The 26276-nt window shown below is 58.0% G+C and overlaps 2 protein-coding genes across 5 annotated transcripts; one reads left to right on the forward strand and one right to left on the reverse strand.

Annotated features, from left to right (window-relative positions):
• The first annotated feature begins 616 nt into the window (after positions 1-616).
• On the forward strand, positions 617-19357 carry Pomt1 (protein O-mannosyltransferase 1). 3 transcript variants are annotated; one of them, XM_070014874.1, is made up of 20 exons: positions 617-761; positions 1215-1354; positions 3531-3637; positions 4488-4538; positions 5317-5463; positions 7496-7607; positions 8565-8630; positions 8721-8814; positions 9004-9159; positions 10048-10178; positions 10554-10649; positions 10764-10856; positions 12125-12221; positions 13723-13815; positions 14339-14459; positions 15015-15112; positions 15521-15634; positions 17417-17543; positions 18046-18223; positions 18839-19357. In XM_070014874.1, exons 2-20 carry the CDS (start codon positions 1233-1235, stop codon positions 19011-19013), a joined length of 2178 nt encoding a protein of 725 aa, XP_069870975.1. In that variant the 5' UTR covers positions 617-761; positions 1215-1232; the 3' UTR covers positions 19014-19357. The 3 variants fall into 3 exon arrangements, with proteins under 3 accessions (XP_069870975.1, XP_069870976.1, XP_069870977.1); XM_070014875.1 differs by lacking the exon at positions 4488-4538; XM_070014876.1 differs by lacking the exons at positions 617-761; positions 1215-1354 and having other exon boundaries at positions 3579-3650.
• Positions 19358-19360: 3 nt separating this feature from the next.
• Uck1 (uridine-cytidine kinase 1) lies at positions 19361-24509 on the reverse strand. Of its 2 annotated transcripts, none has more exons than XM_070014877.1 (7): positions 23752-24503; positions 23474-23633; positions 22839-22935; positions 22579-22721; positions 22412-22506; positions 20785-20833; positions 19361-20309 (listed from the first exon to the last, which is right to left on the reverse strand). In XM_070014877.1, the coding sequence occupies exons 1-7, from the start codon at positions 23857-23859 to the stop codon at positions 20128-20130; spliced, it is 834 nt and encodes a 277-aa protein (XP_069870978.1). In that variant the 5' UTR covers positions 23860-24503; the 3' UTR covers positions 19361-20127. The 2 variants fall into 2 exon arrangements, with proteins under 2 accessions (XP_069870978.1, XP_069870979.1); XM_070014878.1 differs by having other exon boundaries at positions 20159-20286; positions 23752-24509.
• Positions 24510-26276: the final 1767 nt, after the last annotated feature.

Consider the following 26276-nt stretch of genomic DNA (forward strand, 5'->3'; position numbering starts at 1 on the left):
GGTGGGGCGCGGCGAGGGTGGGGGGCGGCGCTGCGCTGGGGGCACGGTGGGGCAGGGCGCTGCGTTGGGGGCACGGTGGGGCAGGGCGCTGCGCTGGGGGGCGCGGCGAGGGTGGGGGGCGGCGCTGCGCTGGGGGGCACGGTGGGGCGCGGCGAGGGTGGGGGGCGGCGCTGCGCTGGGGGGCGCGGCGAGGGGGGGGCGGCGCTACGGTGGGGCGCGGCGAGGGTGGGGGGCGGCGCTGCGCTGGGGGGCGAGGGCGGGGGGCGGGGCTGCGCTGGGGGGCACGGTGGGGCAGGGCGCGGCGCTGGGGGGCGGGGCGGGGGGCGGGACCGCACGGCGCGCGCCGAGGGCCTCGGGGCTCCTGACCCGGGGTGGGGTCGCAGCACAGGGCTTACTGGCCGCCAAGGAAACCGTCACCCCGCCCTCTGGGAGAGCCACCACGAAGTCCTCGCCTCCTACGGAGGCTGGCAGCGAGGAGCGGAGCGGGGCGCCGGGGCCTCTGCCTTTCCCCCGCTTCAAACCTGCCTGACCTGCTGCGCACGCGCTCACCTACACAGACATACTGCGCATGCGTGCTGCTGCCTGCCCGCTCCCTACTGAGCACGCGCGCCGTCGCAACCTGCCGGCACGGTTAGTCGAGTGTCGATCGTGGGCCGTGCGAAGCGCCGAGCGCGGAGCGCATCGCGCGCACCCGCCATCCTTCCCGCCGGTGCCTGGCTAACCCGGCGCCGGAGCCACTCTGCGGGACTCGGAGAGCGCGAGTAAGTGTGGGGCGCCGAGGCCGGGCGGACGGGGCGCGGGGCGCTGCTCCGGGGAGAGCCGGAGGGCTGGGGCCGGCGCGGCCCGGGGGCGACGGCAGGCCGGGGCTCGGGTCTGGAAGGGGGGCCCTAGAGGGGCCCGCGGGGCTGGGGGAGAAAAGGAGCCGCGAGCTGCGGGACGGCGAGACGCGGGGGCGCCGGGGTGTCCAGGGTGGACGCGTGCCCGGCGGGGGGCGGCGCCGCGGGCTGCCCCGAGCCGCCGGGGCCGAGGGGAGCCCCGCGCCCCGCGCCCTCCTCCCAGCAGTGACCGTTCAGCCCCTGCCGGAACCTTCCAGCAGGCACGGGGCAGCTGAGGCTTGGTTTTCTCCGCGGGAGCTGGGGGGGGGGGGGGGCTTCGGGAACCTTCCGCAGCCTCCAGGGCTGCCGCCCTTTTCTAACCTTTCTAACCTTTTCCAGAGTGGCCTCCCGAACGAGATGCTGGGGTGTTTGAAGCGCCCGGTAATGGTGACGGCCGACGTCAACTTGAACCTGGTGGTCCTGACAGCCGCCGGGCTGCTGAGCCGGCTGTGGCGCCTGACCTACCCTCGGGCCGTGGTGTAAGGGGGCCGCGGGGGGGGGGGGGGTCCCGGTGACAGCGCCGCTCCGGGCCCGCGGTGGTGGACATTCCAGCACAGGGTGTCCCAGGATGGCCTGCCCCTGCCCCTGCCCATCCGTCTGTGGCAGGTAAAGCTTGGCACTTTAAACGAGGGCAGAAAAGGAAAACATCTAATTTTCAGGTTGGAGGGCAGGTGTTAGCTAACTTAGTAGTGAGTCTTCATTGTAGAGTGCTGCTTTGTTCATAATGGGAAACAAATGCTCCCAATCTTCTTTTTGCTTTCCTTTTTATCCCCTCCCCTCCCCTTCCCTCCCCTGCCCTTCCCTTCCCTTTCCCTCCCCTCCTCTCTTCTCCCCTCCTTTCCTCCCCCCCCCCCTTACGCACACCTGCCTTTCCTTCCTTTCCTTCCTTTTATTTTTGGTCTTGGAACTTCAACTCAGAGCCTAGATGCTGTCCCTGAGCTTTTCTGCTCAAGGATAGTGCACAACCACTTTAAGCCACTTCTGGTTTTCTGGTGGTTAATTTGAGGTAAGAGTCTCACAGACTTTCCTGCCTGCACTGGCTTGGAATTGCAGTCCTTAGATCTCAGGCTGCTGAGTAGCTAGGATTACAGGCGTGAGCCATGGGCACCTGGCTTTGTTTTACTGTTTCTTCTGGGAACCAACATCCAAAACTAAACTGCTAACCCTCTCCACCAACATGTTATTTACGTAGTTTCTGTACTTATCAGCTCAGAACCAATCCCTCCCACAGTGGATTAGTTTGAAGCAATCCTAGAATTATATTTAATTTATAAATAGTTCAGTATATTTCCAAAAGATTAGGATTCTGTGTGTGTGTGTGTGTGTGTGTGTGTGTGTGTGTGTGTGTGTGTGTGTGTGTGTGTGTGTGTGTGTGTATGTATGTGCTGGTACTGAAGTGTGAATCTAGGGCATCATGCTCTAACTCAGCTTATTCACTCACAGCTGGTTCTCTACCACTTGAGCCATGCCTCCCCTTCAATTTTTTTGTTGGTTAATTAGAGATGGAATCTCACTGTCCAGCCTAGTGTCAAACTGAGATCCTCAAATCTGAGCTTCTTATATAGCTAGTATTACAGGCATGAGCCCCAGAACCTAGCCCAAGATAAGGAATCTTAAGAACAAAAGTCACCTAACCACAGTAGTGCTATAACAGAGTTCCTTAATGTCATCAGATTTCCCTCTTGTCTGAAAACCTTTCAGTGCGGTTGCTTCCTTGGTGTCTCCTTTTCATGCCTGCAGTGAGTTCTTGGGTCATCAGGTCTGATTCCAGCGGATGAACATACATGTATGCTGGTGGCTGGAAGGATGCAAAGTGGGAAAGCCCACACCTGTGAGGTCTTTCAGTAGGGTGACCTAGGTCATATGTACCTCAAAAACTAAGGATAGAGCAGGCATCACTAGCTCGCACCTATAATCCTAGCTACTCAGAAGCTGAGATCTCAGGATTGCAGGTCAAAGCCAACCCAGGCAGGAAAGGCTGTTAGACTCTTATCTCAAACCACCCAAAAACAGAAAATGGAGTTGTGACTCAAGTGTTAGAGCACTAACCTTGAGCAAAAAAGCTTAGGGATGACCAGGCACAGAGTTGTAGCCCCAGAACAGGCACCCAAAAACAAGACCAAAAAAACAGGGCCAGGCGCCAGTGGCTCACGCTTGTATTCCTAGCTACTCAGGAGGCTGAGATCTGAGGATCATGGTTCGAAGCCAGCCCGAGCAAGAAAAGTCCATGAGACTCTTATCTCCAATAAACCACTAGAAAACCAGAAGTGGTGCTGTGGCTCAAGCGGTAGAGCGCTGGCCTTGAGCTGAAGAGCTGAGGGACAATGCCCAGGCCAAGAGTTCAAGCCCCACGACCGACCCAAAAAAAAAGGATAGAGATGGGATCTCTGAGGGCCAGGTATTCTGACTTCTGGTAGTGGCCACCTTGTCCCAACCCTGTGAATTGGGTGATGACAATGTGTGCAAGAGTATCTTCATATTTGGGGGCAAAAGATCTGACCCTTGTTCTCCACTCGCCTAGCCATTTGGAGATATGGGTTTATGGAAAGGATTCCCAGTCAGGCTGGGGACTCGTTCAGCCGCGGTCCTGGGTGCAGTCCCACCATATTACAGACTTGGGATTGGATATAATGTGCTTTTGTTTTTTTCTTCCAGTTTTGATGAAGTATATTACGGGGTCTTCATCTCTCTTTACATGAAACGGACCTTCTTTATTGATAACAGCGGGCCACCATTTGGCCACATGCTTCTGGCCTTGGGAGGTAGGACCCACTAGTAAGAGAAGTAATCATTGGTTTTTAGTTCCAAATATATTTAACACTTAAAGAGCCGATGGTTCACACCTGTAATCCAAGCTCCTCAGGAGGCTGAGATCTGAGGGTGGCAATTCAAAGCCAGCCGGGGCAAGAAAGTAAGAAAGTCTTCTATTAATCACCAGAAAACTGGAAGTAGAGCTGTGGCTCCACTAACTTTGAGCAAAAGACTTAGGGAGATGGGCTAGGAGGGTGGTTTAGTGGTAGAATGCCTGCCTAGCAGGCATGAAGCCCTGGATTTGATTACTCAATACCACATAAATAGAAAAAGCTAGAAGTAGCACTGAGGTTCAAATGGTAGAATGGTAGCCTTGAACAAAAGAAGCTCAGGGACAAGACCAGGCGCCGGTGGCTCATGCCTATAATCCTAGCTACTCATAAGGCTGAGATCTGAGGATTGTGGTTCAAAGCCAGCCCAGGGGAGGAAAGACCGAGAGACTTATCTCCAATAAACCACTCAGAAAACCGGAAGTGGTACTGTGTCTCAAGTGGTAGAATGCTCACCTTGAGCTAAAGAGCTCAGAACAGCACTCAGGCCCAGAGTTCAAGCCCCATGACGGACCAAAAAAAAAAAAGCAGCTCAGGGACAGAGCCCAGGCCCTGAGTTCAAGCCACAGGAAGGGGGGGGGGGAAGGGGCCGCTCAGATAGAGCATCTGGGACCTGATTCCATGCTTTGGTACTGGGACAATACAAAACAAAAAAATTCATTCCCTTTTCTCAAAGGGAGAAATCATGTTTTATATACATATCTTCTCTGTTGTCTACCATATATTCCAGAAGTTACTTTTTCTGTTTTAGGTTATTTAGGAGGATTTGATGGTAACTTTTTGTGGAATCGAATTGGAGAAGGTAATTTTAATTTTTCTTACTAGTGTACATAGGTAAATGGAGAGATGGCAGCTTTTTTTTTTTTTTCTTTTGGTCCGGTCGTGGGGCCTGAACTCTGGGCCTGGGCACTGTCCCTCTGCTCTTCAGTTCAAGGCTAGCGCTCTACCACTTGAGCCACAGCACCACTTCCGGCTTTTTTCTTTTTGCTTGTGTGGTGCTGAGGAATTGAACCCAGGGCCTCAGGATGCAAGGCAAGTGCTCGACCACTGAGCCCGGAGATGGCAGCTTTTATAGAGATTAGCAACTAAATTATTAACATGGGCTCAGTGTATGATAAATTGTAAAATCTGATAAAAGTTTTAGTGTTTAGTCACTGAAGTTAATTTATTTCTAGGTTTTAGTATGTGTATCCTGTTTCATTTGACGTTATAAGTATATAACTTGTGTGTTGCCACAAATATTTTTTAAATCAGGTAAGATAAAAGCAATAACCATTAATGTCCTCAGCCATATTTCATTTTCTGTGCTTGGGGTACCTGATTTCCTGACTAAAACTGTCATCCTACTAGAAGTAGCGTTGTGGCTCAAAGTAGTAGAGCACTAGCCTTGATCGAAAGAGCTCGGGGACAGCACCTAGGCCATGAGTTCAAGCCCTAGAACAGAAGGAACACAAAGTTGGTTATGGATCCAGGACCCTGGTTTGCACAGCCCATTGCTAATGTACTTTTCAGCCTGAGCCCTGAGGGGAGAAGATGGCGAGTAGCATGCTCTCCGGCTCACTGTGCAGTTCCCTCTGCAGAATACACCAGCAACGTGCCTGTGTGGTCATTGCGCCTGTTGCCTGCGCTTGCGGGGGCCCTGTCCGTCCCCATGGCCTACCAGATAGTGTCCGAGCTCCACTTTTCCCACTGTGCCGCCATGGGAGCTGCCCTGCTGGTGCTGATCGGTAAGCCCAGGCCCCTGCTGCCCTGCCCCTGCGCCTCTCAGGGACTCTGTCCTGGTTCAGTGTGGGCTTCTGGGCCTCCCCACCCCCCGTGCCTGGGGAAGCACGGCTGGCTCATTCACACCGAGAGGACCCGCTGGCAGGGCAGTGCCTTGTAAGGGGTTGTTGGGCTGTGGTCCCACCCATCCCTGCTGGAGATGGAGCTGAATAAAGGCAGGGACGGAGGTGCCGGCCAGTGCCCTGAGCACACCCCGCCACTGGCACCTCCGCCTCCACCCTAACATTAGCTTCAGCCCAGAGCCCATCCTTCCACCACCCTCGCAGGTTTATGAACAGAAGAGATGAATGAGTTGAGAAGACAAAGTAAAGAGATGGCTGGGCACCAGTGGCTCACTCCTGTAATTCTAGCTACTCAGGCTGGGGAGAGCCAGGATCGCAGTTCAGAGCCAGCCTGGGCAGGAAAGTTTGTGAGACTCTATCTTCAATTAACCAACAAAAAGCTAGAAGTGGACCTGTGGCTCAAGTGGTAGAACAGGGACAGTGTTCAGCCCCTGAATTCAAAGTGTCCCAGGACCAGCACCAAAACAGGAAAAAGAAAGGAAAGGGAATTTCTTGCATGGTGGCTGGGAATGAGGTCCTGGGCCTCTGCAGGGCGTCAGCCTCACAGGAGGTCTGTGAAGTTGGATTGTGCATGGAAGGACAGCAGCTCGGGAAAGCCTAGCAGCCGAGCTGCCCTGAACACACATGCAAGCCGACCCATACCTCCCTTGTCCCTTCCTGGCTGGGGAGTGCCTGTCCTGCCAGCTGCCCACTGCGGAATGCTGTGTCTTAGTTGAGTGCCGTGGCCTCCTCCACAGCTGTCGTTCTCTAGCTGCATGTTCAACCAACTGTGGATCTCAAATGATCAAAGAAAATAAAAGCACTATGAATGGGAATGTAGCTCAGTGGTAGAGCCCTTGTCTAGCATACGCGAGGCCGTTGGTTCCATCCTTGGCACTGAGGGGCAAAAAAACACTGACTCCTGCCAGGTGTGGTAACACACACCTGTAGTCCCAGCACTTGGGAGCATGAGGCAGGAAGACTTCAAAATAAACACCCACTTGAACTATATGGAGAAAGTCTGTCTCAGAAATAAGTCTGCAGGGGCTGGGAAGGTGGCTCAGTGGTAGAGTGCTTGCCTTGCATTCCTCAGCACCATATAAGCAAAAAGAAAAAAAGCTGGAAGTGGCTCTGTGGCTTAAGTGGTAAAGTGCTAGCCTTGAGCTGAAGAGCTGAGGGACAGCACCCAGGCCCAGAGTTCAGGCCCACGACCGGACCAAAAACAAAGAAGAAATAAGTCTGCAGGGGCTGGGAAGGTGGCTCAGTGGTAGAGTGCTTGCCTAGCATGCATGAGGCCCGGGTTTCAATTCTATAGCACCACATAAGCAAAAAAAAAAAAAGCCATAAGTGGCACTGTGACTCAAATGGTAGAGCACTAGCTTTGAGCTGAAGAACTGAGAGACAGCATCTAGGCCCAGAGTTCAAGTCTGTAATTCTAGCTACTCAGGAGGCTGAGATCTGAGAAGTGCAGTTCAAAGCCAGCCCTGGCAGGAAAGTCCATAAGACTCTATGTGCAATAAACCACCAGAAAATGAAGTGGCCCTGTGGCTCAAGTGGTAGAGCGCTTGCCTTGAGCTGAAGAGCTGAGGGACTGTGAGGGACCCAGAGTTCAAGCCCCAGGACCCACCAAAAGAAAACCCAAAACTTGGTAACTGACATTTTGCATATTGGCTGGCACTCTACCACTGGAGACATGCCTCAAACAACTATTTATATAATTTTTGCGATGTATTAGGTGCTGTAGGTAGCCTAGCGATGGCATGCCCAGGCTGAATGCAAGTTCTACAGTGTTTGGGAGCCACAAGCTCACATGACCTTAGGTTTCTTAGAGGGACCAGGACACGCTCCCCGGGGTGCAGAGTGGCAGGGTCTCTCACTGGGCATGAATTTGTCCTCAGTGCTGCCTTCACCTGAGGCATGCTCCATCTCTTAACAGAGAATGCCCTGATCACGCAGGCCCGACTCATGCTCATGGAGTCTTTGCTAATATTCTTTAACCTCTTGGCTGTATTATCCTACTTGAAGTTCTTCAACTGCCAGAGACACAGGTATGGAAGGGGAGGAGCACAATTTTCCTTATCTAGATAAAAAAAATTCCTGATGCCTTCTGATCCCTTTTTTCTGATTAATTGGAGATAAGAGGCTCACAGACTTTCCTGTCTGGGCTTGCCTTGAACCATAATCCTCAGATCTCAGCCTCTTGAGTTGCTAGGATTACAGGTGTGAGCCACTGGTACCTGGCTTCTGCTCCTTTTTACGTGGAGGAGTTGCTTGCTAAATGCCTTAAGACCACTTAACATTTCAGGGGTTGGCTCTTGGTCCATTATTTTGTAAACACATCCTCATTTTTCCATGACTTTGTCCCGCTGTAAATTTTTTCTTAACAAAAAAGAAATGGGAATCATGCTGGGGCTGTACGCTGATACCTGTCATCTTAGCTACTCAGGAGGCTGAGATCTGAGGATTGCATTCTGAGGCAGCCAGGGCAGAAAAGTCCATGAGATTTCTTTTTTTTTTTCTTTTGGCGGGGGGAGGGAGGTCCGGTCATGGGGCCTAAACTCTGGGCCTGGGCGCTGTCCCTCAGCTCTTCAGCTCAAGGCTAGCGCTCTACCACTTGAGCCACAGTGCCACTTCCAGCTTTTTTCTTTTTGCTTATGTGGCGCTGAGGAATCAAACCCAGGGCCTCAGGTATGCAAGGCAAGTGCCCTACCACTGAGCCACCTTCCCAGCCCCTCCATGAGATTTCTTATCTCCAGTTAACCTCCAGAAAATCAGAAGTGGTAGTGTGGCTCAAAGTGGTGGAGCACTAGCTCTGGGCAAAAAAGCTCAGGGACAATGCCCAGACCTGAGTTCAAACCCCAAGACTAACAAAAGAAAATTTCTCCAAGTAGAGGGGCGGGCTCTTGTTACTGCGTGGACAGAAGCTCACACGTGTAGCCTGTTCGGGCGCGTAGAGCCGTGTGTACCGTTCCTAGCTTTCTGCTCTGCCCTGCTGTTTATCGCAGCCCCTTCTCTCTCTGCTGGTGGCTGTGGCTGATGCTGACAGGTGTGGCGTGTTCCTGTGCCGTGGGGTGAGTTGGAGACTCCGGCCCAGGTGGGTGCTCCTGCCCTCTATTGCCTTGTGTCTCCCAGGAAACCTTCTGTCCGCCTTGTGTTTTCAGCATTAAATACATGGGCATTTTCACATACTTCCTCGTGCTCGGCGTGGCAGCCGTCCATGCCTGGCAACTGATTGGAGACCAGACTCTGACAAACGTAGGTGCCGATGCCTTCACCTCACTGGGCCGGCTAGAGAGGGGACGGGGAGGGGCGGCTGTCTGTCCCAAGGAAGCGGCAGTGCAAAGACCCCAACCTGCCAGCTTCAGGAGCTCCTGCGTGCGCCTTGGCGGGGAGCGGGGTGTCTGCGTCCGCGGGGTCTGGGGCGTGACTGCCCGCCTCCCGCAGGTCTGTGTCTGCTGTCACCTGCTGGCCAGGGCAGTGGCTCTGCTGGTCATCCCGGTCGTCCTGTACTTGCTCTTCTTCTATGTGCACCTCATGCTGCTCTACCGCTCTGGGCCCCACGACCAAGTCATGTCCAGTGCCTTCCAGGCCAGCCTAGAGGTGAGGAGTGCAGCTGCAAGGCTGTTGGCCCCGGGGGTTCTGTCCGACCCACGTCAAGAGAGCTCGCGGGACAGGAAAGCAAGAGGACTTCTGAACATGCCGGTGCTGTGGAAGTAAACGAAGGGGCTGGCTCTGAGTCTCAGTCTGACTTGCATGAACACAGTTGAAAATAAAGTCCTGTCCAGAGCTGGTGGCCCACACCTGCAATCCTAGCTCCCCAAGGGGCTGAGCTCAGAGGATCACAGTTGGAAGCCAGCCCCAAGCAGAAAAGGACGAGGCTCTTATCTGCATTTAACCAACATAAAAAAGTGATAGCACCCAGGCCTGAGTGTAAACGCCAGGACCAGCACCAAAAGAAAAAGTCCTGCAGCTCCAAAGGCCTTGTAGACCGACTCAGGTCTGCCTTTCCCTCCTCCTAACAGCGCACATGTACAGGGTGGATGTCCCTGCCCAGGAAAGCTGAAATCCACAAGGCTCCGATCTCCAGGAGGAGATTGAGAGCCAGCAGGATGTTTGGTCTCAGGTTTAGACGTGATCACTTAAGCTCTGGTCTATAATTCTGAACTCAGAGTACTTGTTTTCCAGTCCTGTCAGGTGTACTGGGGTTGGCGGGGAGGGGCGGGGGATGGAACATGGCTGCCTGCAGGCTGGCTCGTCTCTCCCATACCTTGGACACCAGGGTTGCTCACCTCTCTGTAAGAACGGGAGGGGGGTGTGCAGGGAAGGGCTAGCTCAGTCTGTGGGGACCTCGCTCGGGATCTGCCATGAGGGAGGACAGGCCGTGTGACATGCGTGTGGAATTGTTCAGTGCCCCCACTCTGGGCATCACCCAGGTGGCGTGGTGTTCAGGGTGCTGTACTCACCTGCAACCCTCTCTGTTTGTCTTAGGGGGGGCTAGCCCGGATCACACAAGGCCAGCCCCTGGAGGTGGCCTTCGGGTCCCAGGTCACCCTGAGGAATGTCTTGGGCAAACCTTTGCCCTGCTGGCTTCATTCTCACCAGAGCACCTACCCCGTGATGTAAGGGAAGTGGCCGCTCTGGCCTTTGACCTGCAGATGAGATACTGTTGTGGACTGCTTTGTTTTTCAGTTCAGCTTAGGTTAGCAGCTCTCGCTTTGTATAAGCGTGAGAACAAGGCAGCTGGCCGTGGGGTTCCAGGCCGCAGGGGTTGGGGCGTCTGGGTGGGAGTGGTGAGGGCTGCACTCAGCTGCTGGGTCTCCTCCTGTGTCTACCTGGCCTGAGGGCCGTTGAACTCTAGGCTGTAGCTGCTGGCCCTCAGTCTCCCCCGGCCCCCCTCCCAAGGCGCTGACTCCACAGGACCTGAGGAGGCGTGGGGCAGGGCTGGGCCCTGGGCTGAGTGCCTCACAGACATCCTCATCCTCGATTCCCCACAGATACGAGAATGGCCGGGGCAGCTCCCACCAGCAGCAGGTCACCTGCTACCCTTTCAAAGACGTCAACAACTGGTGGATCGTGAAGGACCCAGCACGGTGAGTGTGGGTCCTGGGAGGCCCTGGGCTCTGGGCCTCTCCCCATGGAGCCTAGACGGCCCGCGCCGCACGTGCGGGCCCTGAGCTGCGTGGGACAGTACCGCGTCTTGGCAGGCATCCGCTGGTGGTGAGCAGCCCTCCACGGCCGGTGCGACACGGGGACATTGTGCAGCTGGTCCACGGCATGACCACCCGCCTCCTCAACACGTGAGTGCGCCACCCGCGCCAGCCGCCGACTGCCCAGAGCAGGACAGGGCCCTGCTGCAGGGTCTGGTGGCCACCGCATGCATGCGCGTTAGCTGGGGGGACAGGGGACGGGACTGCCTAAGAGGGAACAGAGCCGGGGCTGGAAAAGTGGCTCAGTGGTAGAGCGCTTGCCTTGCATGCATGAGGCCCTGGGTTCCATTCCTCAGCACCACATAAGCAGAAAAAGCTGGAAGTGGCGCTGTGGCTCAAGTGGTAGAGCGCTAGCCTTGAGCTGAAGAGCTGAGGGACAGCACCCAGGCCCAGAGTTCAGGCCCCACAACTGACAAAAAAAAAAAAAAGGAACAGAGCCTCACCAGTGCCAGTGCATAGTGCATTTTAGAATACGAACCAAGGTGCCTTTGTGGACTGACAGGTCCACAAAGGACTTTCTAAAGCGAACGGAACATGGGTGGTCTTAAACGTCAGCGAGCTCCAGACAAATGTGAGGTTAGGGAAGAAGCAAGCTGGGAAAGGCTCTGGGGAAGACTGGCAGGCCGCTTGCCCTGCCTTACCTTCCCAGTGCATTGGCTGCGGTGCTCGGGCCTCAAGGAAGGCTTTCCTTGGCTTCCCGCCTCATCCCCGCTCCTGAGTGGCCTCAGAACCCCGCCGGTGTGCCTATCTGGAGCCCAGCTTCCCCCACTGACACCCCCACCACCATCAGAGGGCCCCGAGCCGCTCCGGCTCCTCCTGCTCCCCCCACGCTTCTTCCTCTCCTCCTCTTCCCTTCCTCCTGTCCTCTCCTCTCCCTCCTCTTCTTCCTTTCTTTCCTCCTCCTCCTCCTGGGTTCACTCCCATCTCCACTCCCAACACACGTGGGGCGCAGGCGGCCCGAGGTGCAGCTGGCTGGTACCGGCGGGGCAGCGCTGGCGTGCTCCTTCCTGTGCCCTTCGCTGTCCCTGCAGGCCTGCTCCACGCCGCCATCGGCCGCCCGAGTGCGGCCCGGGTCTCTCCCTCGCCGTCTGCCCGGGTGTCCACCTATCACAGGTGGGGTGGGGTGCTGCCCCCCGGCCCTTCCCGTGCTGGTCCCCCATCCACAGCACTGCGGCCTCCAGCTCCTGACGGTGGAGGCCAGCCCACTCTCTCCACACGGTGCCTCGCCGCGCCCGGCCGGCTTCTCTGAACCCATAGGCAGGGTGATGCAGGGTTGGGGTCCCAGGCCTGAGGCGGCCAGTCCTTCCCCACTGGCCACGCAGCGCGCCCCCAGGGACTTGTTCTGCTGTGGTTTCCAGGCACGACGTGGCGGCCCCGCTGAGCCCTCACTCGCAGGAAGTTTCCTGCTACATGGATTACAATGTCTCCATGCCTGCGCAGAACCTCTGGAGGCTGGTGAGTTCCACTGGGCACCAGCCCGTACTGGGGGTACGGCTGACACGGGTGAACATTCCAGACCGCCACTCCCTGCCCTTGGTCACGGTGAAACAATGGAGCAGCTTGGGGATGCTTGCACCCAGATGTCCTCCTCCTCTGCGCGGGAGGGTCAAGTCTAAAGAGAGATGGGTCCGCGCCTGGCTGGGGGTCATAGAGGGGGAGTAGGGGACAGGGGGCCTGCGGCTCACTCACTGTGACCCAGCCCCTCCCAGGTGGCTGTGAGCTCCAGAGGTCCCACTGCCCAAAGGGGACCTCTTGGCCAGACTTCGCCTGGGCATCAACAGCATGCCCTTGTGTTGATCATCTGAGCCTTCAGTGCTCAGGTGTTCTGCAGGTAGCTGGGCCCAGAGTGACCAGGCCTGCTGGGAAGGTCAGCACAGGAAGCGGTCTGTGTGAATCCAAGGACCTGAATGCGGGCCATGGCTTGTGGTCATTCCTGGGGCAGAGGTCAACTCCCTGCCAGCTTCTAATTGGACCCTGCCTCTTCGTTTTTTTTGTTTTATTATCAGTCGTGGGGCTTGAACTCTGGGCCTGGGTGCTGTCCCTCAGCTCTTCAACTCAAAACGAGAGCTTTAGCGCTTGAGCCACAGTGCCACTTCTGGTTTTCTGATAGTTAATTGGAGATAGGAGTCTTCATGGTTTCCTGCCTGGGCTGGCTTTGAACCTTGATCCCCAGATCTCAGCCTCCTGAGTAGCTAGGATTATAGGCATGAGCTACCAGCCTGGCCTGGCTTCTTCGTGCTTTGGAGTTTCTTTGTTTTCGATTTTGGTTTTTGGTGCTGGTACTGGGGCTTAGAACCTCAAGCTCTCACTTAGTTTTGTCTCTCAAGGCTGGTGCTCTACTCCTTGAACCACAGCTCTACTTCCCACTTTTTTTTTGTGGTTAATTGGAGAGTCTCACAGACTTGCCCAGGCTGGCTTCAAACTGCAATCCTCAGATCTCATCCTCCTGAGTAGCTAGGATTATAGGCATGAGCCACTGGCACCCAGCTTTAGTTTTATATTTAAGGGGAAAAAGATTGAATAGAGTGGTCAACAAGATCCTCTTGGGTGTGGGGGAGGGGACGCAGTACTGGGGTTTGAACTCAGGACCTCACATTCACTAGTCAGGTGCTCTACCACTTGAGCTATGCCCTAGCCCTACTTTGCACTGGTCCTGCTTGGGCCCATGCCTCAGCGCACTTTCTTCTTTAGCTAGGATGACAGGCGTGCAGCACCACACTCAGCTACTTCCTTTGAGATGGACTCTCACAGACTTGCAGTGCCTGGGCTGGCCTCAGCTGCCGTCTTCCACCCTCAGCCATGGTGCATACTAGGATTGCACATGTGAGCCACGGGCTCCTGGCTGGTCTTTGATTTTTTGGTGTGTGGTACTGGCGATCAAACCCAGGGCCTGGAGCATGCTGGGTGAGCCCTCCTCTCCGAGCCGCGCCCCCGCTGACGAGAGCTGTTCTTGCAGGACATTGTGAACAGAGAGTCAGACAGGGACGTGTGGAAGACCATCCTGTCGGAGGTTCGCTTTGTGCATGTGAACACGTCCGCCATCTTGAAGGTAAAAGGCACTGCTTCCTCACCAGCCTCTCTGGGCCGTGGGCCTGCGTGGCTGTTCCTGGGCTCTTCAGGCCAGACAAGGAGCTGTGTGGTAGGGCACATGACTAATGAAAGTCACCACTCTTCACTTCACACCGTGGCAGGGTGGGCTGGGGGGGCTCCATGACTTCTCAGAATTGAGGGCCCTTAAGGGGAGGTGGCAGCTACACCTGTAATACCAGCTGCTCCAGAAGCTGAGACTTGAGAATCACAGTTCAGTGCTGGCCAGGCAGGAAAGTCTGTGACTCATGTAATTCACCATTGGAAAAGCCAGAAGTGTTGCTGTGGCTCAAGTGGTAGACGCTAACCTTGAGCACAAAAGCTCAAGGACAGTACCCAGGCCCTGAGTTCAAGCCCTGGGCCTTGCATTTAAAAAGAAAAACAGCCCTGAGCAGGGGAGGTGTGGAGGTCTACCCTGGGCACTGAGCGGAACCGGAGCCAGGCTTGCTGCCATGCGCACTTCGTCTCCTCCTTGCGTTTCCCAGCTGAGCGGGGCTCACCTCCCTGACTGGGGCTTCCGGCAGCTGGAGGTGGTGGGGGAGAAGCGGTCCCGAGGCCTCCATGAGAGCACGGTGTGGACGGTGGAGGAGCACCGCTATGGCAACAGTGAGTCTGCCAGGCCGCTCGCCTGCTGCGGCGCTGCTGTCCAGACACACGCGGACAGCAGACGTGTTGGCTTGGTGGGAAGTGGGTGCGCAGCGGTGCGCTCACGGCCGAGGGGCGGCTGGCTGGGGCAGTGTGGGTCACGGGGGAGAACAGTGGTGCGTGCCATTTGGTGGACTGTTGTGAGCTGTCCCGTGGGCTGTTGTGGTAGGCTGTTGTCTGTGAGCCAGGCTGTCCCAGGGGCTGTTGTGGTAGGCTGTTGTCTGTGAGCCAGGCTCTCCGGGGGGCTGTGCTGCAGGCGGCTGGGCCGGCAGGGCGGGGAGCTTCCTCTGCCCGACTCAGCTGCCCGCTGTGTCTTTTTTTTTTTTTTTTTTGTCGGTCGTGGGGCTTGAATGAGCACTCTTAATGCTGGAGCCACAGCGCCACTTCCAGGTTTTTCTGCTTATGTGGTGCTGAGGAATCGAGCCCAGGGCCTCATGCATGCAAGGCAAGCGCTCTACCACTGACTGAGCCGCCTTCCCAGCGGCCCCGCCCCACCCCCCCTCCCTGTCTTTGCAGGCCAGGAACAGCATGAACGGGAGCTGGAGCTGCACTCGCCCACTCATGTGGACATCAGCAGGAACCTCAGCTTCATGGCCAGATTCTCTGAACTGCAGGTGACACTCGGGAAGGGGCGCTGCTGCCAGGGTTCGTGTGGTTGGTGGGGCTGCTCATGGCCCTCAGGTTGGTGGAACGCAGTGTGCAGGCCCCTGCTGTGGTCTTAGTCGCATGCACAGTCGGCACTGCCGGCCCAGTACCAAGAAAAGCCAGGGAACCAGGCCCTGCTCCCTGTGACATCGCAGCACTGCTGGCTTGGGCCCCGCCGAGCAGCGGAGGGCCGGGCGTCCGACGCCCCGCAGGGCCCTCGGGCACTCATCCTGTCAGACCACAGGAGCCCAGGGTGGGCCCACCCCCCAGGCCCCGCCCAGCAGTGCCCGCTCTGCCTGCCTTGCTGTGAGCGCATCACTGCGACGCGTCCATGTGCATCCTGGCGCCTCTGGAAGCCCCACCTTGTGCTCTTGCAGTGGAGGATGCTGACGCTGCGCGGCGAGGACTCGGAGCACAAGTACAGCTCCACCCCCCTCGAGTGGGTCACCCTGGACTCCAACATCGCCTACTGGCTGCACCCCAGCACCACTGTGAGTGAGACACACTGAACACCACGCCTCCCCGGGAAAGTTCCCTCTGCGTCCATTGAGAGTAGCCACTGTAAGCGGAGGAACAGGGTCCAAAGCTCGCAGGAAAGTCCATGAAACTGTTTCTCCAATGAACTAGCAAAATGCTAGACTGGAGGCATGGCTCAAGTAGTAAAGTGCCAGTTGAGTGAAAAGCTGAGGGACAGTGAGAGACAGTCTTGAAATTGGCACTAAATATTAAATGAGTGTCCATTGCATTCTCCAGAGCCTGTCCTAGCAAAGGCCTGGGGCCTCTCCTCTCTAGACCCGGGGCAGCTGGAGGCCAGCTGGAGGCCAGGGCTCCAAGGCGTGAGGCCTCGTGTGGAGGCCCAGGAAGCAAGCTCAGGCCTCCTTCCAAGGCTGCTGTGCTGTCTTGACTTGTTACATTTTCACTGAACAGTTGAGTGACACAGTGTCCCCGTCCTCCTCACTCTGGAAGCAGAGGGCACACTGTGAAGTAAAAGCACAGGCAGTGGCCTGAGGTGCCCGCCCAGAGCTCTGGGTGAGGAGACTTTTATTGTCTTTCTGCACCTAGCTTTGTCATAAAAAATGCATCTGGAGCTGGGTGCTGGTGGCCAGCTCCTGCAATCCCAGCACTCGGGGTCAAGGAAGAAGCATTGCCAGTTTGAGGCCAACCTCAGCTACATAGTGAACCATGTCTTAAAAAAAAAGCTGGGCACCAGTGGCTCACACTATAATCCTAGCTACTCAGGAGGCTGAGGGCTGAGGATCGTGGATCAAAGCCAACCTAGGCAAGAAAGTCCGTGAGACTCATCTCCAATAAACCACTTGAAAACCCGAAGTGGCTCAAGTGGTAGAACCTAGCCTTGAGCTGAAGAGCTCAGGGACAGCATCCAGGCCCAGAGTTCAAGTCCCATGACTGCCCCCCCAAAAAAGGGAAAGAGAGCTAGATTGACACAGTGCCTTGTGCCTGAAATTCCAGCTACTCAGGACACGGAGATCAGGAGAATCGTGTCAAGGGCAGCCACCCTAAGCAAAAAGTTAGCCACGCCCCATCTTATCCAGTGACCAGGTGTGGCCATGTCAGGGGGAAGGGTGAGGGGAAGGTAGCGTCCAGTCCCGCCCTGACAGGCACAAGACTATCCCAGAAATAATGAACTAGAAAAGGCCTGGGGTATATTTCAAGTAGCAGACCACACCTGTCTAATGAGTAGGAGGCCCAGAGTTCAAACCCCAGTATTTTGAGAGAGAGGAGGGAAGAAGGGAGGGGAAGGAGGAATCAATCTGGGCACTGGGGGAGTATCTCACTGGCATGCACAAGGCTCTGGGTTCAGTCCTCAGCACCAAACATAGGAATTCTCATTTACTTACAGTTTTCAGTCTTAATGTATAAAATTAAGAATGTTAGGCTGGGCACTGGTGGCTCACGCCTGTAATCCTAGCTACTCAAGAGGCTGAGATCTTAGGATTATGGTTCGAAGCCAGCCTGGGCAAGAAAGTCTTCCAATTAACCAGCAAAAAGCCACAAATTAAGGTATGGCTTAAGTGATAGAGCACCAGCCTGGAGTCTAAAAGCTAAGCATGAGCACAAAGTCCTGCATTCAAGCCACAATTCTACACCAAAAGAGAGGGAGCATTTTCTAGAATAGCGACAGTGGGCACCAGTCCCTTGAGGTCGGGTCAGGCGGAGTGCACCTGCCAGCGTGTGGCTGCTCCGCCTGGGGAGGTTGGGCGGCTCCTGCGGGCTGGGAGGGCCGGGCCAATACCCCTCCACCACACTTGCAGGCTCAGATCCACCTGCTGGGCAACGTGGTGATCTGGGCCTCGGCCAGCCTGGCCACGGCGGCCCACGCCCTGCTCTTCCTCTGGCACCTGCTCCGACGCCGACGGCGGGCCTGTGACCTCCCTGAGGGTGAGTGGCGCGCAGGCGCCTCCCAGCCCTGCAGACCAGGCTGTCAGGGAGAAGACGGCTCCACAGGCACTAGGCAGAGCCCCGCGGGGCAGCGTGGCCGTCTGGGGGCAGAGCAGCTTGGCAGCGCGGTGCATGTCTGCAGTGAAAAGGCACAGGGCACAGGTGTCGTGGGGGCTCGTCCTCCGCCACTGGTCTCTGCTGACTCTCCTGTGGTCAGGGCTGGGCAGTGCCAGCCCCCCAGGGAGCAGAGGAGTGGAATTCCCAGATGAGGCAAGACTTGCCCAGAATGCGTCTGATGTGCTCAGGCAGTGAGCCGAGGCCGCTGGGCTGGGCCTCCCAGGGCCGGGACCTGGCAGAGGTCAGGATTGTTGAGGCCTAGGAGGAGGCCATAGGTCCCTACCTGCAGGGTGGGCATGATGGGGAGAAACTGAGTGTGGAGGACGCGAGTGCCTTGGGGTACCTGGCACACTGGCCCATGGGTGCTGATACATGCCCTCCACAGATGCCTGGCACCGCTGGGTGCTGGCCGGAGCCCTGTGTACTGGCGGCTGGGCGCTCAACTACCTGCCCTTCTTCTTCATGGAAAAGACGCTCTTCCTCTACCACTACCTGCCCGCGCTCACCTTCCAGATCCTTCTGCTCCCACTTGTCCTGCAGCACATCAGTGACCACCTCTGCAGGTCCGGGGCTCGGCGGTAGGGCTGGGGGGTCACAGGCTGCTCGTGTCATTTGTCAGGGGAGGCAGTCACAGGAAAAGTACCCTGGACAATCAGAGCAGGGGTCGGGAGAGCATCTGTGAGGCTGGGAAATGTGGGCATTGGAGAGTAAGAGTGGCATGCTGTCTGCTTGGAGGGGCCAGGGCTCAGCCCAGTGGTCCCATCTCAGCGGGGCCTTGATGTGGTGGTACTGGCTTGGGCGTGTGCCAAGTTGTGGTGAGTTAGAGCCTGGTGCACCCAGGCAGTGACTGAACCATGCAGGTAAAGGCCACAGGCCGTGGCAGCTGTTTGTGTGGACAACAGAGCCAGGGGCAGGTGGCTCACACCTGTAATCCTAGCTGCTAGGAGGCCAGGATTGCCTATCGCGTGGAGGATCGCGTTTCAAGGCATCAAGCAAGCCACCAGCTCCAAAATAACCAGCAAAAGTCCCCATGTGGTAGCCAAGCAAACAAGTAGTGATGGCAAGGCCCTGAGTTCAAACCCTAGGACCACCAAAAAAGGAAAGCATGTGGCCAGGTAAAGGAGCCGTGGGGGAGGCCAGCCAGGCCTCCCGAGCGAGCTCCGCACCGCTGCCCGCAGGTCCGGGCTGCAGCGGAGCCTCTTCAGCGCCCTGGTCGTAGCCTGGTATTCCTCCGCCTGCCACGTGTCCAGCACCCTGCGCCCGCTGACCTATGGTGACAAGTCGCTCTCAGCAGACGAGCTCCAGGCCCTTCGCTGGAAAGACAGCTGGGACATCCTGATTCGGAAGTACTAGACCGACACAGTGAGGCACAAGGCGGGGCGCGTGTGGGGGCACTGGCGGAGGGGTCTGCTTTTGAAACTGCACGCGTGCCCCCGGCCTGTGCCTCATTGGGCAAGGTTCATTTTCTCCAAACAATGAGGAGCGAGTGCCGCCACATCCTTGTCCCTGTGGCCGCCTGTGAAGGAATCCGGAAGGTTCTGGAGCGCAGGGTGGCGGACCTCACGTGTGATCCGGGCCAGGGAGGCTCACCTACGCTGTCACGTCCCGCCCCCCTGGGAGCTTTCACACATCCCACATCCCATCTAGAGTTTGCACTCTGCAGACTTTCCTGTGTAAATAAAGAAGACACTCCGGCAGTCTTTTTGTTGGTGTTTATGGGCTGAAACCCAATCATTACAGTGAACAGAAACCAGTGCTCAGCTGCAGCCGGGCCAGCCGTGAGCCTTGCACAACCGGAAGGCAAGGGCCGTGGCCGCCTGGGAGTGAAAACGCATTGCTGGTGAGGCCACGTGTTCCAGTGTGACACGCCCGAGACCGTCTCTGGCATTAGGCGGTGTGTCTCTGTGGGGCTGGAGGCGGCCTGCCCTGCTGTCCACTGCATTGGACAACCACAGCCACCGCTGCCGCCGGGAGCCGGGAGCCCCGCCTCGCGTGCGCTGCTGCTGCTGCCTGCAGTGAGTGTGGGTAGGCCCGGAGTCCGGGACGAATCTGTCCAAGGTTCAGGTCAGCGCTTGCTTGCTTGCTTGCTTGCTCGCTTGTTTGGTGGGTCCCAGCCTGGCCAGCTTCCTGAACCAGGTTTGGGACCCAACTGACTTTGCATTAGGAAAAAGAAAATGGCTCAAAGTGCGCTTCAGTGCTGTGCATGTGAGCCACGGCTCAATGTGGACTCCTTCCTGACACCAGGCCAGCCGGGGCCTGCTGCCCTGGGAAGCAACACCTCAGGCCACCCCAACGGGTCATCCACCCCCCCCCCCCAGCCAGAGGGAGCAGTGCGCGTGGAATGCTTGGCCCCGTGGGAACGAATCCGCCCTCAGGAGAAAGGCCTGGGTCCTGAGACCGCCCGGGCGCAGCAGGAGGTCCAGCTGCCTGTTCAGAGCAGGTGAGCGCCCTGGCCGCACTCGGGCCCTTAGTGGGGTCTGCTGCTGGACTCCAGGTGGGACCGCTTGCCGGAGGCCAGCACCCCGGGGCGGTCCCCGGGCTCGGGGAAGGTCCTCTTGAAGTTGCGCCCGTTGGCTCCTCCTCGGTGCCGCTTGCACACGTCACCGTTGAGAATGTCCTGGATGTGCTGCACGATCAGGTTGATGGCGACTGTGGCAAGACGGGACGCTCAGCGGGTCCCCACCCCGCCTGCCTGCCCGCCCAGCCCAAGTCCCCCAGACGGAAATGGCACAATAGGGCTGGGCACAGCTATCATTCTAGCTACTCAGGAGACAGAGCTGAGGATCAGGGTCTGAAATCAGCCTGGACAGGAAAGTCCAATCAGCAAAAAGCTGGAAGTAGAGGTACAACCCAAGTAGTAGTGTGCTGGCCTTGAGCAAGAAAGCTAAAGGACAGCATCCAGGACCTGAGGTCAAGTTCAAGTACCAACACACACATGTACACATGTGCATGCAAAGAAACCACAGGATAGAAGAGGACATAGCCTGGTTAGAGCCCATCCTGCTCCACCGCACCATCCGGCAGCTGAACATGTCCAGTGTGTGTGCTGTGGGCACATGGTGACAGCCCTGCTTAGTGGAGGGAGGGCAGGAGGCTGGGGGAGGAGGCTGAGGTGGAGTCTCACCCATGTTGTCAACGCCCCGAGGAATGATCACATCGGCATACTTCTTAGTCTACAAAGCAAGGAGTTCCCATGAGGCTTAGGTGCAGAGGGGGGAATCGAGGCCCCAAAGTGCCGGTGTCACCAACGCAGGGGACAGGGCCTCGGGTGGGTGCCAGCTGGGTGAGCTGTGACCAGAGGTGGCAGGAGCCAGGCCACCAGCAGGGGCGCCCAGCATCACCCCACGCCATCCCCACTTCTTGTCTCCCAGGCAGGGGACAGCTCTCCTACTCAATCTCTGGGCCACATTAGGCGTGGCGCCTGCCAGTGCATGGCCTCGTCCCTCTGGAATTGTGGCTCTTTCTGCAAGCCCCGTGGTGAAGCAGGACGGGACAGCACCCGAGGGTCATTAGCACAGGGCCCAGGCACCAGCGGCACCCCCTCGGCCGCTCTGCTGCGGGGAGCACACCTGAGTCAGGCAAACCCTGGGCAGGGAGGGCACAGGCCCGGGACACGGGTCAGTTGGGAGCAGGGAAAGGAGGTCCAGGAAGATTTCCTCTACTAGGTCACCAGGTCAGATCTAATATCCATTTTACCCATACCACCTACCCTGCCAACTTCCTTCTGCCCACTTAACCTCCCCTATTTTGCAGAAACCCTAAAGAACATGAATTAAAAAAAAAAAAAAATGCCTTTTGAGCCAGGTGCTGGTGGCTCACGCCTGTCATCCTAGCTACTCAGGAGGCTGAGATCTGAGGATTATGGTTAAAAGCCGGCCTGGGGGGGTGGGAAGGTAGCTCAGTGGTAGAGTGCTTGCCTCGCATGCATGAGGCCCTGGGTTCGATTCCTCAGCACTACATAAGCAGAAAAAAGCCAGAAGTGGTACTGTGGTTAAAGTGGTAGACTGCTAGCCTTGAGCTGAAGAGCTGAGGGACAGCGCCCAGGCCCAGCGTTCAGCCCCCACAACCGGCAAAAAAAAAGCCTTGTGGTGGTGGTGGTGGTGGTATGTGTGTGTGCACGCACCAGTCTTAGGGCTTGAACTCAGGGACTGGGAATTGTCCCTGTGTGTTTGCTCAAGGCTAGCAATAATTGGGAGAGCAGAGTCTCACCAGCCTTTGCTGGTCAGGCTGGCCATGAAGAGCCATCCTTAGGTCTCAGCCTCCCAGGGCTGCAGGTGAGTCACCAGCGTCTGGCTCGCTTGCTGCTGCTTCAAGCAGGGCCTTACCATGGAGCCCAGGCTGTCCTGGAGCTCATAATCCTACCCGTCTCCCCAGTGCTGGTATTACAGGAGTACACCACCACATCTGATCAAACATATTCTTACGGAATTCAGTTACCCTACTTTTCTGTGATCCTGGATTTTTGTCTCTCTGTACTGCACTTTTACCTCTAAAAGACAAAATATGAGCTGGGTGGGGTGGTGCAGGCCTGGTGCCCAGTGCTTGGGTGGCAGAGGCCCAGCAAACACTTGGCAAGCTCCATGCCATGGTGGAGGTGGTACTCCACACTACACACAGGCAGGTTGTGTCAGAGACCAGAGGGGCGCCTGGCAGGACGGGGTGCAGTGACACAGGGGAACCGGTGATCAGGTCCGGTACAGTGCAGGGGGTGGGGGCGGAAGGACTTCCTAGAGACACGCGCAGTGACTTACTGGCAGGCAGAACTCCTCGAAGGCGGGCTTGACAAAGGTCGTGTACTGCGTGAGGATCTGCTCCAGGTCCCGGCCCCGCTGCACATCCCGGAGCACTGCAGGACAGGAGCTGGGCGTCATGGGAGCCCCCCACGCCCCAGCCAGCACATGGACCCACATCGCCTAACCTCTTCGAGACAGCCTGACATCCGAGTCGGTGTCCACGAAGAGACGCAGGTGGAACATGTCCCGGATCTCCTGGCTGTAGAACACCAAGATGCCCTCAAACAGAACCACGTCCGCCGGGTACACCACCGTGGTCTCCGGCAGCCTGGGGGGAACGAGGCGGCAGGCCCCGCTGGTTGGCCTGCAGTCCCAGGGCCCTGACTCCTCAGAGGGGACAGGGAAGGGGTGCATGGACACTGGCCACGACAGAGGGACAGCTCACCTTGAGTGGGTCACAAAATCGTAAGTGGGGACCTCCACAGTTTTTCCCTCCACGATGTTCTTCAGGGTTTTGTGCATCAAATCATTATCAAAAGCATCTGCAAAGATGGATCAGAGAGCAAGACTCCCTCGCTACCCTGGTGCCCAGGCTGCAGCGGGGTGCCACAGCACTGGGAGAGCCCCAGCCCTCTGCCATCCTGCAGACCGCGGGCGGCAGCTGTCCTCGCTGCCCCCGGGCAGGCGGAATGCAGAGGCTGAGGGGCCTGTGCTGGGGACTCGGCGGTATTTTTCCAGGGCGATGTTGTTACACAGCAGCTCCCCAGCTTGGGATGGGAAAGCCGCCAGAGAGGCACCTCCGAGGGGTGATGAGAACCTTCCAGGCCAGTACACCACGGAGCCACAGGACCAAGGGCTCTGGATCACCCTCTCCCGGGCCTCGGCCTCGGACAGACTCTGCCCCAGGGCGGGTGGGGAACTGAGAGGCCACTCTCGGCGGTGATCCAGGTGCAAAGGCCCTGCCGACAGCAAGGCCGGGAGGGCGAAGGTGAGGGGCCTCTACTCCCCGCCCAAGTCCGGAGGCCCAGGCCCAGGCCAGGCGCTTCCGCGGCGGGGCCCTCTCGCCGCAGGCGGCCGTACCCGGGTGGTCGAAGTTGTACTGTCCCTTCAGGGCCTTGGCCTTCTGCTCCGCCGTCAGCACCTTGTAGAAGCGGTCCTGGCTGAGGATGACCAGCTTGCGCTGCCGGTGGTCCACCTCGTTCTGGCCCAGCAGCTCCATGATCTTCTCACACACCGTGGACTGCGGACGGACGGACGGACGGACACGGCGCTGCGGCGCGCGGCGCCCCGGCCGGCCCCGCGTCCCGCCCTCCGACCCCGCAACCGACCCAGGGTCCCGCAAGGCAAGCCGGCCTTACCTTGCCGCTCGCCGTGCCGCCGCTCACCCCGATCAGGAAGGGCCGCGGCTGGGGCCGCTCGCTCTCGGGCCCGGCGCCCTCGCAGTCGCCGCCTCCCGCCGAAGCCATGTCCGCCTCGGCGGCCCCGCAACGACCCTCGGCGGCCGCTGGGGGCGGAGGCCGCGCGCACCGCGCTTCCGGGCCCGCGGCGCATGCGTACCGCACCTCCGGCGGCCAGCAGGCGGAGTGGGCGTGGCTAGGTAAGGGGCGTGGCGGCTCGAGGGGTGTAGTGGAGATGATGGATGGAAGGGCGGGGCGAGCCGAGCCGAGAGGCGGGGTGTGGTGGAGAGGGTGGGTGGAGGGGCGGGACGAGACGAGGGACCGGGCGAGCCGAGGGGCGGGGTGTGGTGGAGATGGTGGTTAGAGGGGCGGGGCCGGCCGGCCGAGGGGCGGGGCGGGCCGAGGGGCGGGGCGGGCCGAGGGGCGGGGTGTGGTGGAGATGGTGGTTAGAGGGGCGGGGCCGGCCGGCCGAGGGGCGGGGCGGGCCGAGGGGCGGGGCGGGCCGAGGGGCGGGGTGTGGTGGAGATGGTGGTTAGAGGGGCGGGGCCGGCCGGCCGAGGGGCGGGGCGGGCCGAGGGGCGGGGTGTGGTGGAGATGGTGGTTAGAGGGGCGGGACCGGCCGGCCGAGGGGCGGGGCGGGCCGAGGGGCGGGGTGTGGTGGAGATGGTGGTTAGAGGGGCGGGGCCGGCCGGCCGAGGGGCGGGGCGGGCCGAGGGGCGGGGCGGGCCGAGGGGCGGGGCCGGCGGGCCGAGGGGCGGGGCCGAGGTCGCGGAGGTCGCTGCCCGGACGGGAAAGCTCCGGATCCTCACGAACGGGCAAATCGGTGGCCGCCAACTGCTCTCCCGAGGAGCCGGAGCAAGCCTGCACGAGCTGCGGTCTCCGCTTCGGCCATCCCGCGGGGTTGCGGGAACCAGGGCACGGGACCGGCTTGGCGGGTTCTGTGCGGCCCGGCCTGGCAGGACCCGCGAGGACCCAGAGCTCCACCCGAGCTGCTGCGGGCCGAAGGCCGGTGACCATGACTGTGATCCCAGCTACCTGGGAGGTTGAGATCTGAAGATGGCGGTTCGAAGCCAGCCCGGCAGGAAAGTGCACGAGATTTGTCTCCAATGAATCACCCAAAGGCCAGAAGTGGGGCTGTGGCCCAAGTGGTAGAGCGCCAGCATGGAGCGAAAGAGCTCAGAGACAGCATCCAGACCGCGAGAGCGCGCGCGCGCACACACACACACACACACAGTTGCACAACGCACTTTATCCTGTGGGCACCTGACCATTTCCTGGACTTGCAGTTGAGACAGCAGAGCTAAAGGCCTAGGAAGCCAATCCACACCTGTTTGCACACTCCTAACACCTGGCAAGGCATGGTCTGCCCGTTCAAAGCCAAGAATGGGCCTCGGACGAAGGTCCTTGTAGTTGGTAGTTGGAGTTGAGTGTCCCATTAAGGAATTAAGAAAAATGGCGCACTTCCACAGGTGCGCAGGGTCCTGTACTGGTTCTGCCCGCAGCTGGGAGCCTGCTTGCCTTTTGAGAAAGTGGAGTGAACCCCGGTCCATCAAGCTACGGGTGGTTAAGTCATTCCTGGAAGGCGTGGAATTGTAAGTCTGCCCTGCAAGTGGACCACACGCGGCACAGAGTCCAGCTGCGAAACTAAAACTGGGCTGGGAAGGTGGCTCAGGGTAGAGTGCTTGCCTTGCATGCATGAGGCCCTGGGTTCCATTCCTCAGCATCTCATAAGCAGATAAAAGCCGGAAGTGACACTGTGGCTCAAGTGGTAGAGTGCTATCCTTGAGCTGAAGAGCTGGGGGACAGCGCCCAGGCCCAGAGTTCAGGCCCCACGACTGACAAAAAAAAAAAAAAAAAGTAAAATGGACCTGACCAGCATCCTCTCAGGCAAAGATGGGAGCCCGCCCCCTTGTGGAAGATTCGACATGCACAGCTGAGAGGCTGAGATGAAAGAGATTTCAAAAAGAAAGGAAAAGAAGTAGGGCTGGGAAGGTGGCTCAGTGGTAGAATGCTTTCTTTTTTTCTTTTTTTTTTTTTTTTGTCGGTCGTGGGGCTTGAACTCTGGGCCTGGGCGTTGTCCCTCAGCTCTTCAGCTCAAGGCAAGCACTCTACCACTTGAGCTACAGCGCCACTTCCTGGTAGAATGCTTTCGATTCCTCAATATCACATACACAGAAAATGCTGGAAGTGGTGCTGTGGCTCAAATGGTAGAGTGCTGGCCCTCAGCAAAAGATGCTCAGGGACAGCGCCCAGGCCCTGAGTTCAAGCCCCAGGACTGGCAAAAAAAAAAAAAAAGAAAGAAAGAAAAAAAAATGGCCAGGTGCCAGTGGCTCAGGCCTGTAATCCTAGCTACTCAGTAAGCTGAGATCTGAGGATCGAGGTTCAAAGCCAGCCCAGGCAGGAAAGACTGTGAGACTCGTCTCCAATAAACCACCAGAAAACTGGAAGTGGCCCAGTGGCTCAAGTGGTAGCCTTGAGCAAAAAAA

This window comes from Dipodomys merriami, unplaced genomic scaffold (assembly GCF_024711535.1).
Source record: "Dipodomys merriami isolate MVZ:Mamm:240054 unplaced genomic scaffold, mDipMer1.0.p SCAF_11, whole genome shotgun sequence".
NCBI lineage: Eukaryota > Metazoa > Chordata > Mammalia > Rodentia > Heteromyidae > Dipodomys > Dipodomys merriami.

Bases quoted from the DNA above. Each gene is read 5' to 3' on its own strand.
- Pomt1 (XM_070014874.1), top strand. From the start codon at position 1,233: ATGCTGGGGTGTTTGAAGCGCCCGGTAATGGTGACGGCCGACGTCAAC. The intron at 12,222-13,722 runs GTGAGTTCCACT...CTGTTCTTGCAG, and splicing joins CGCAGAACCTCTGGAGGCTG to GACATTGTGAACAGAGAGTC. The intron at 15,635-17,416 runs GTGAGTGAGACA...CCACACTTGCAG, and splicing joins GGCTGCACCCCAGCACCACT to GCTCAGATCCACCTGCTGGG.
- Uck1 (XM_070014877.1), bottom strand. From the start codon at position 23,859: ATGGCTTCGGCGGGAGGCGGCGACTGCGAGGGCGCCGGGCCCGAGAGC. The intron at 22,936-23,473 runs GTACGGCCGCCT...CCATCTTTGCAG, and splicing joins GTACAACTTCGACCACCCGG to ATGCTTTTGATAATGATTTG. The intron at 22,507-22,578 runs GTTAGGCGATGT...CCTGTCCTGCAG, and splicing joins TGTCAGGCTGTCTCGAAGAG to TGCTCCGGGATGTGCAGCGG.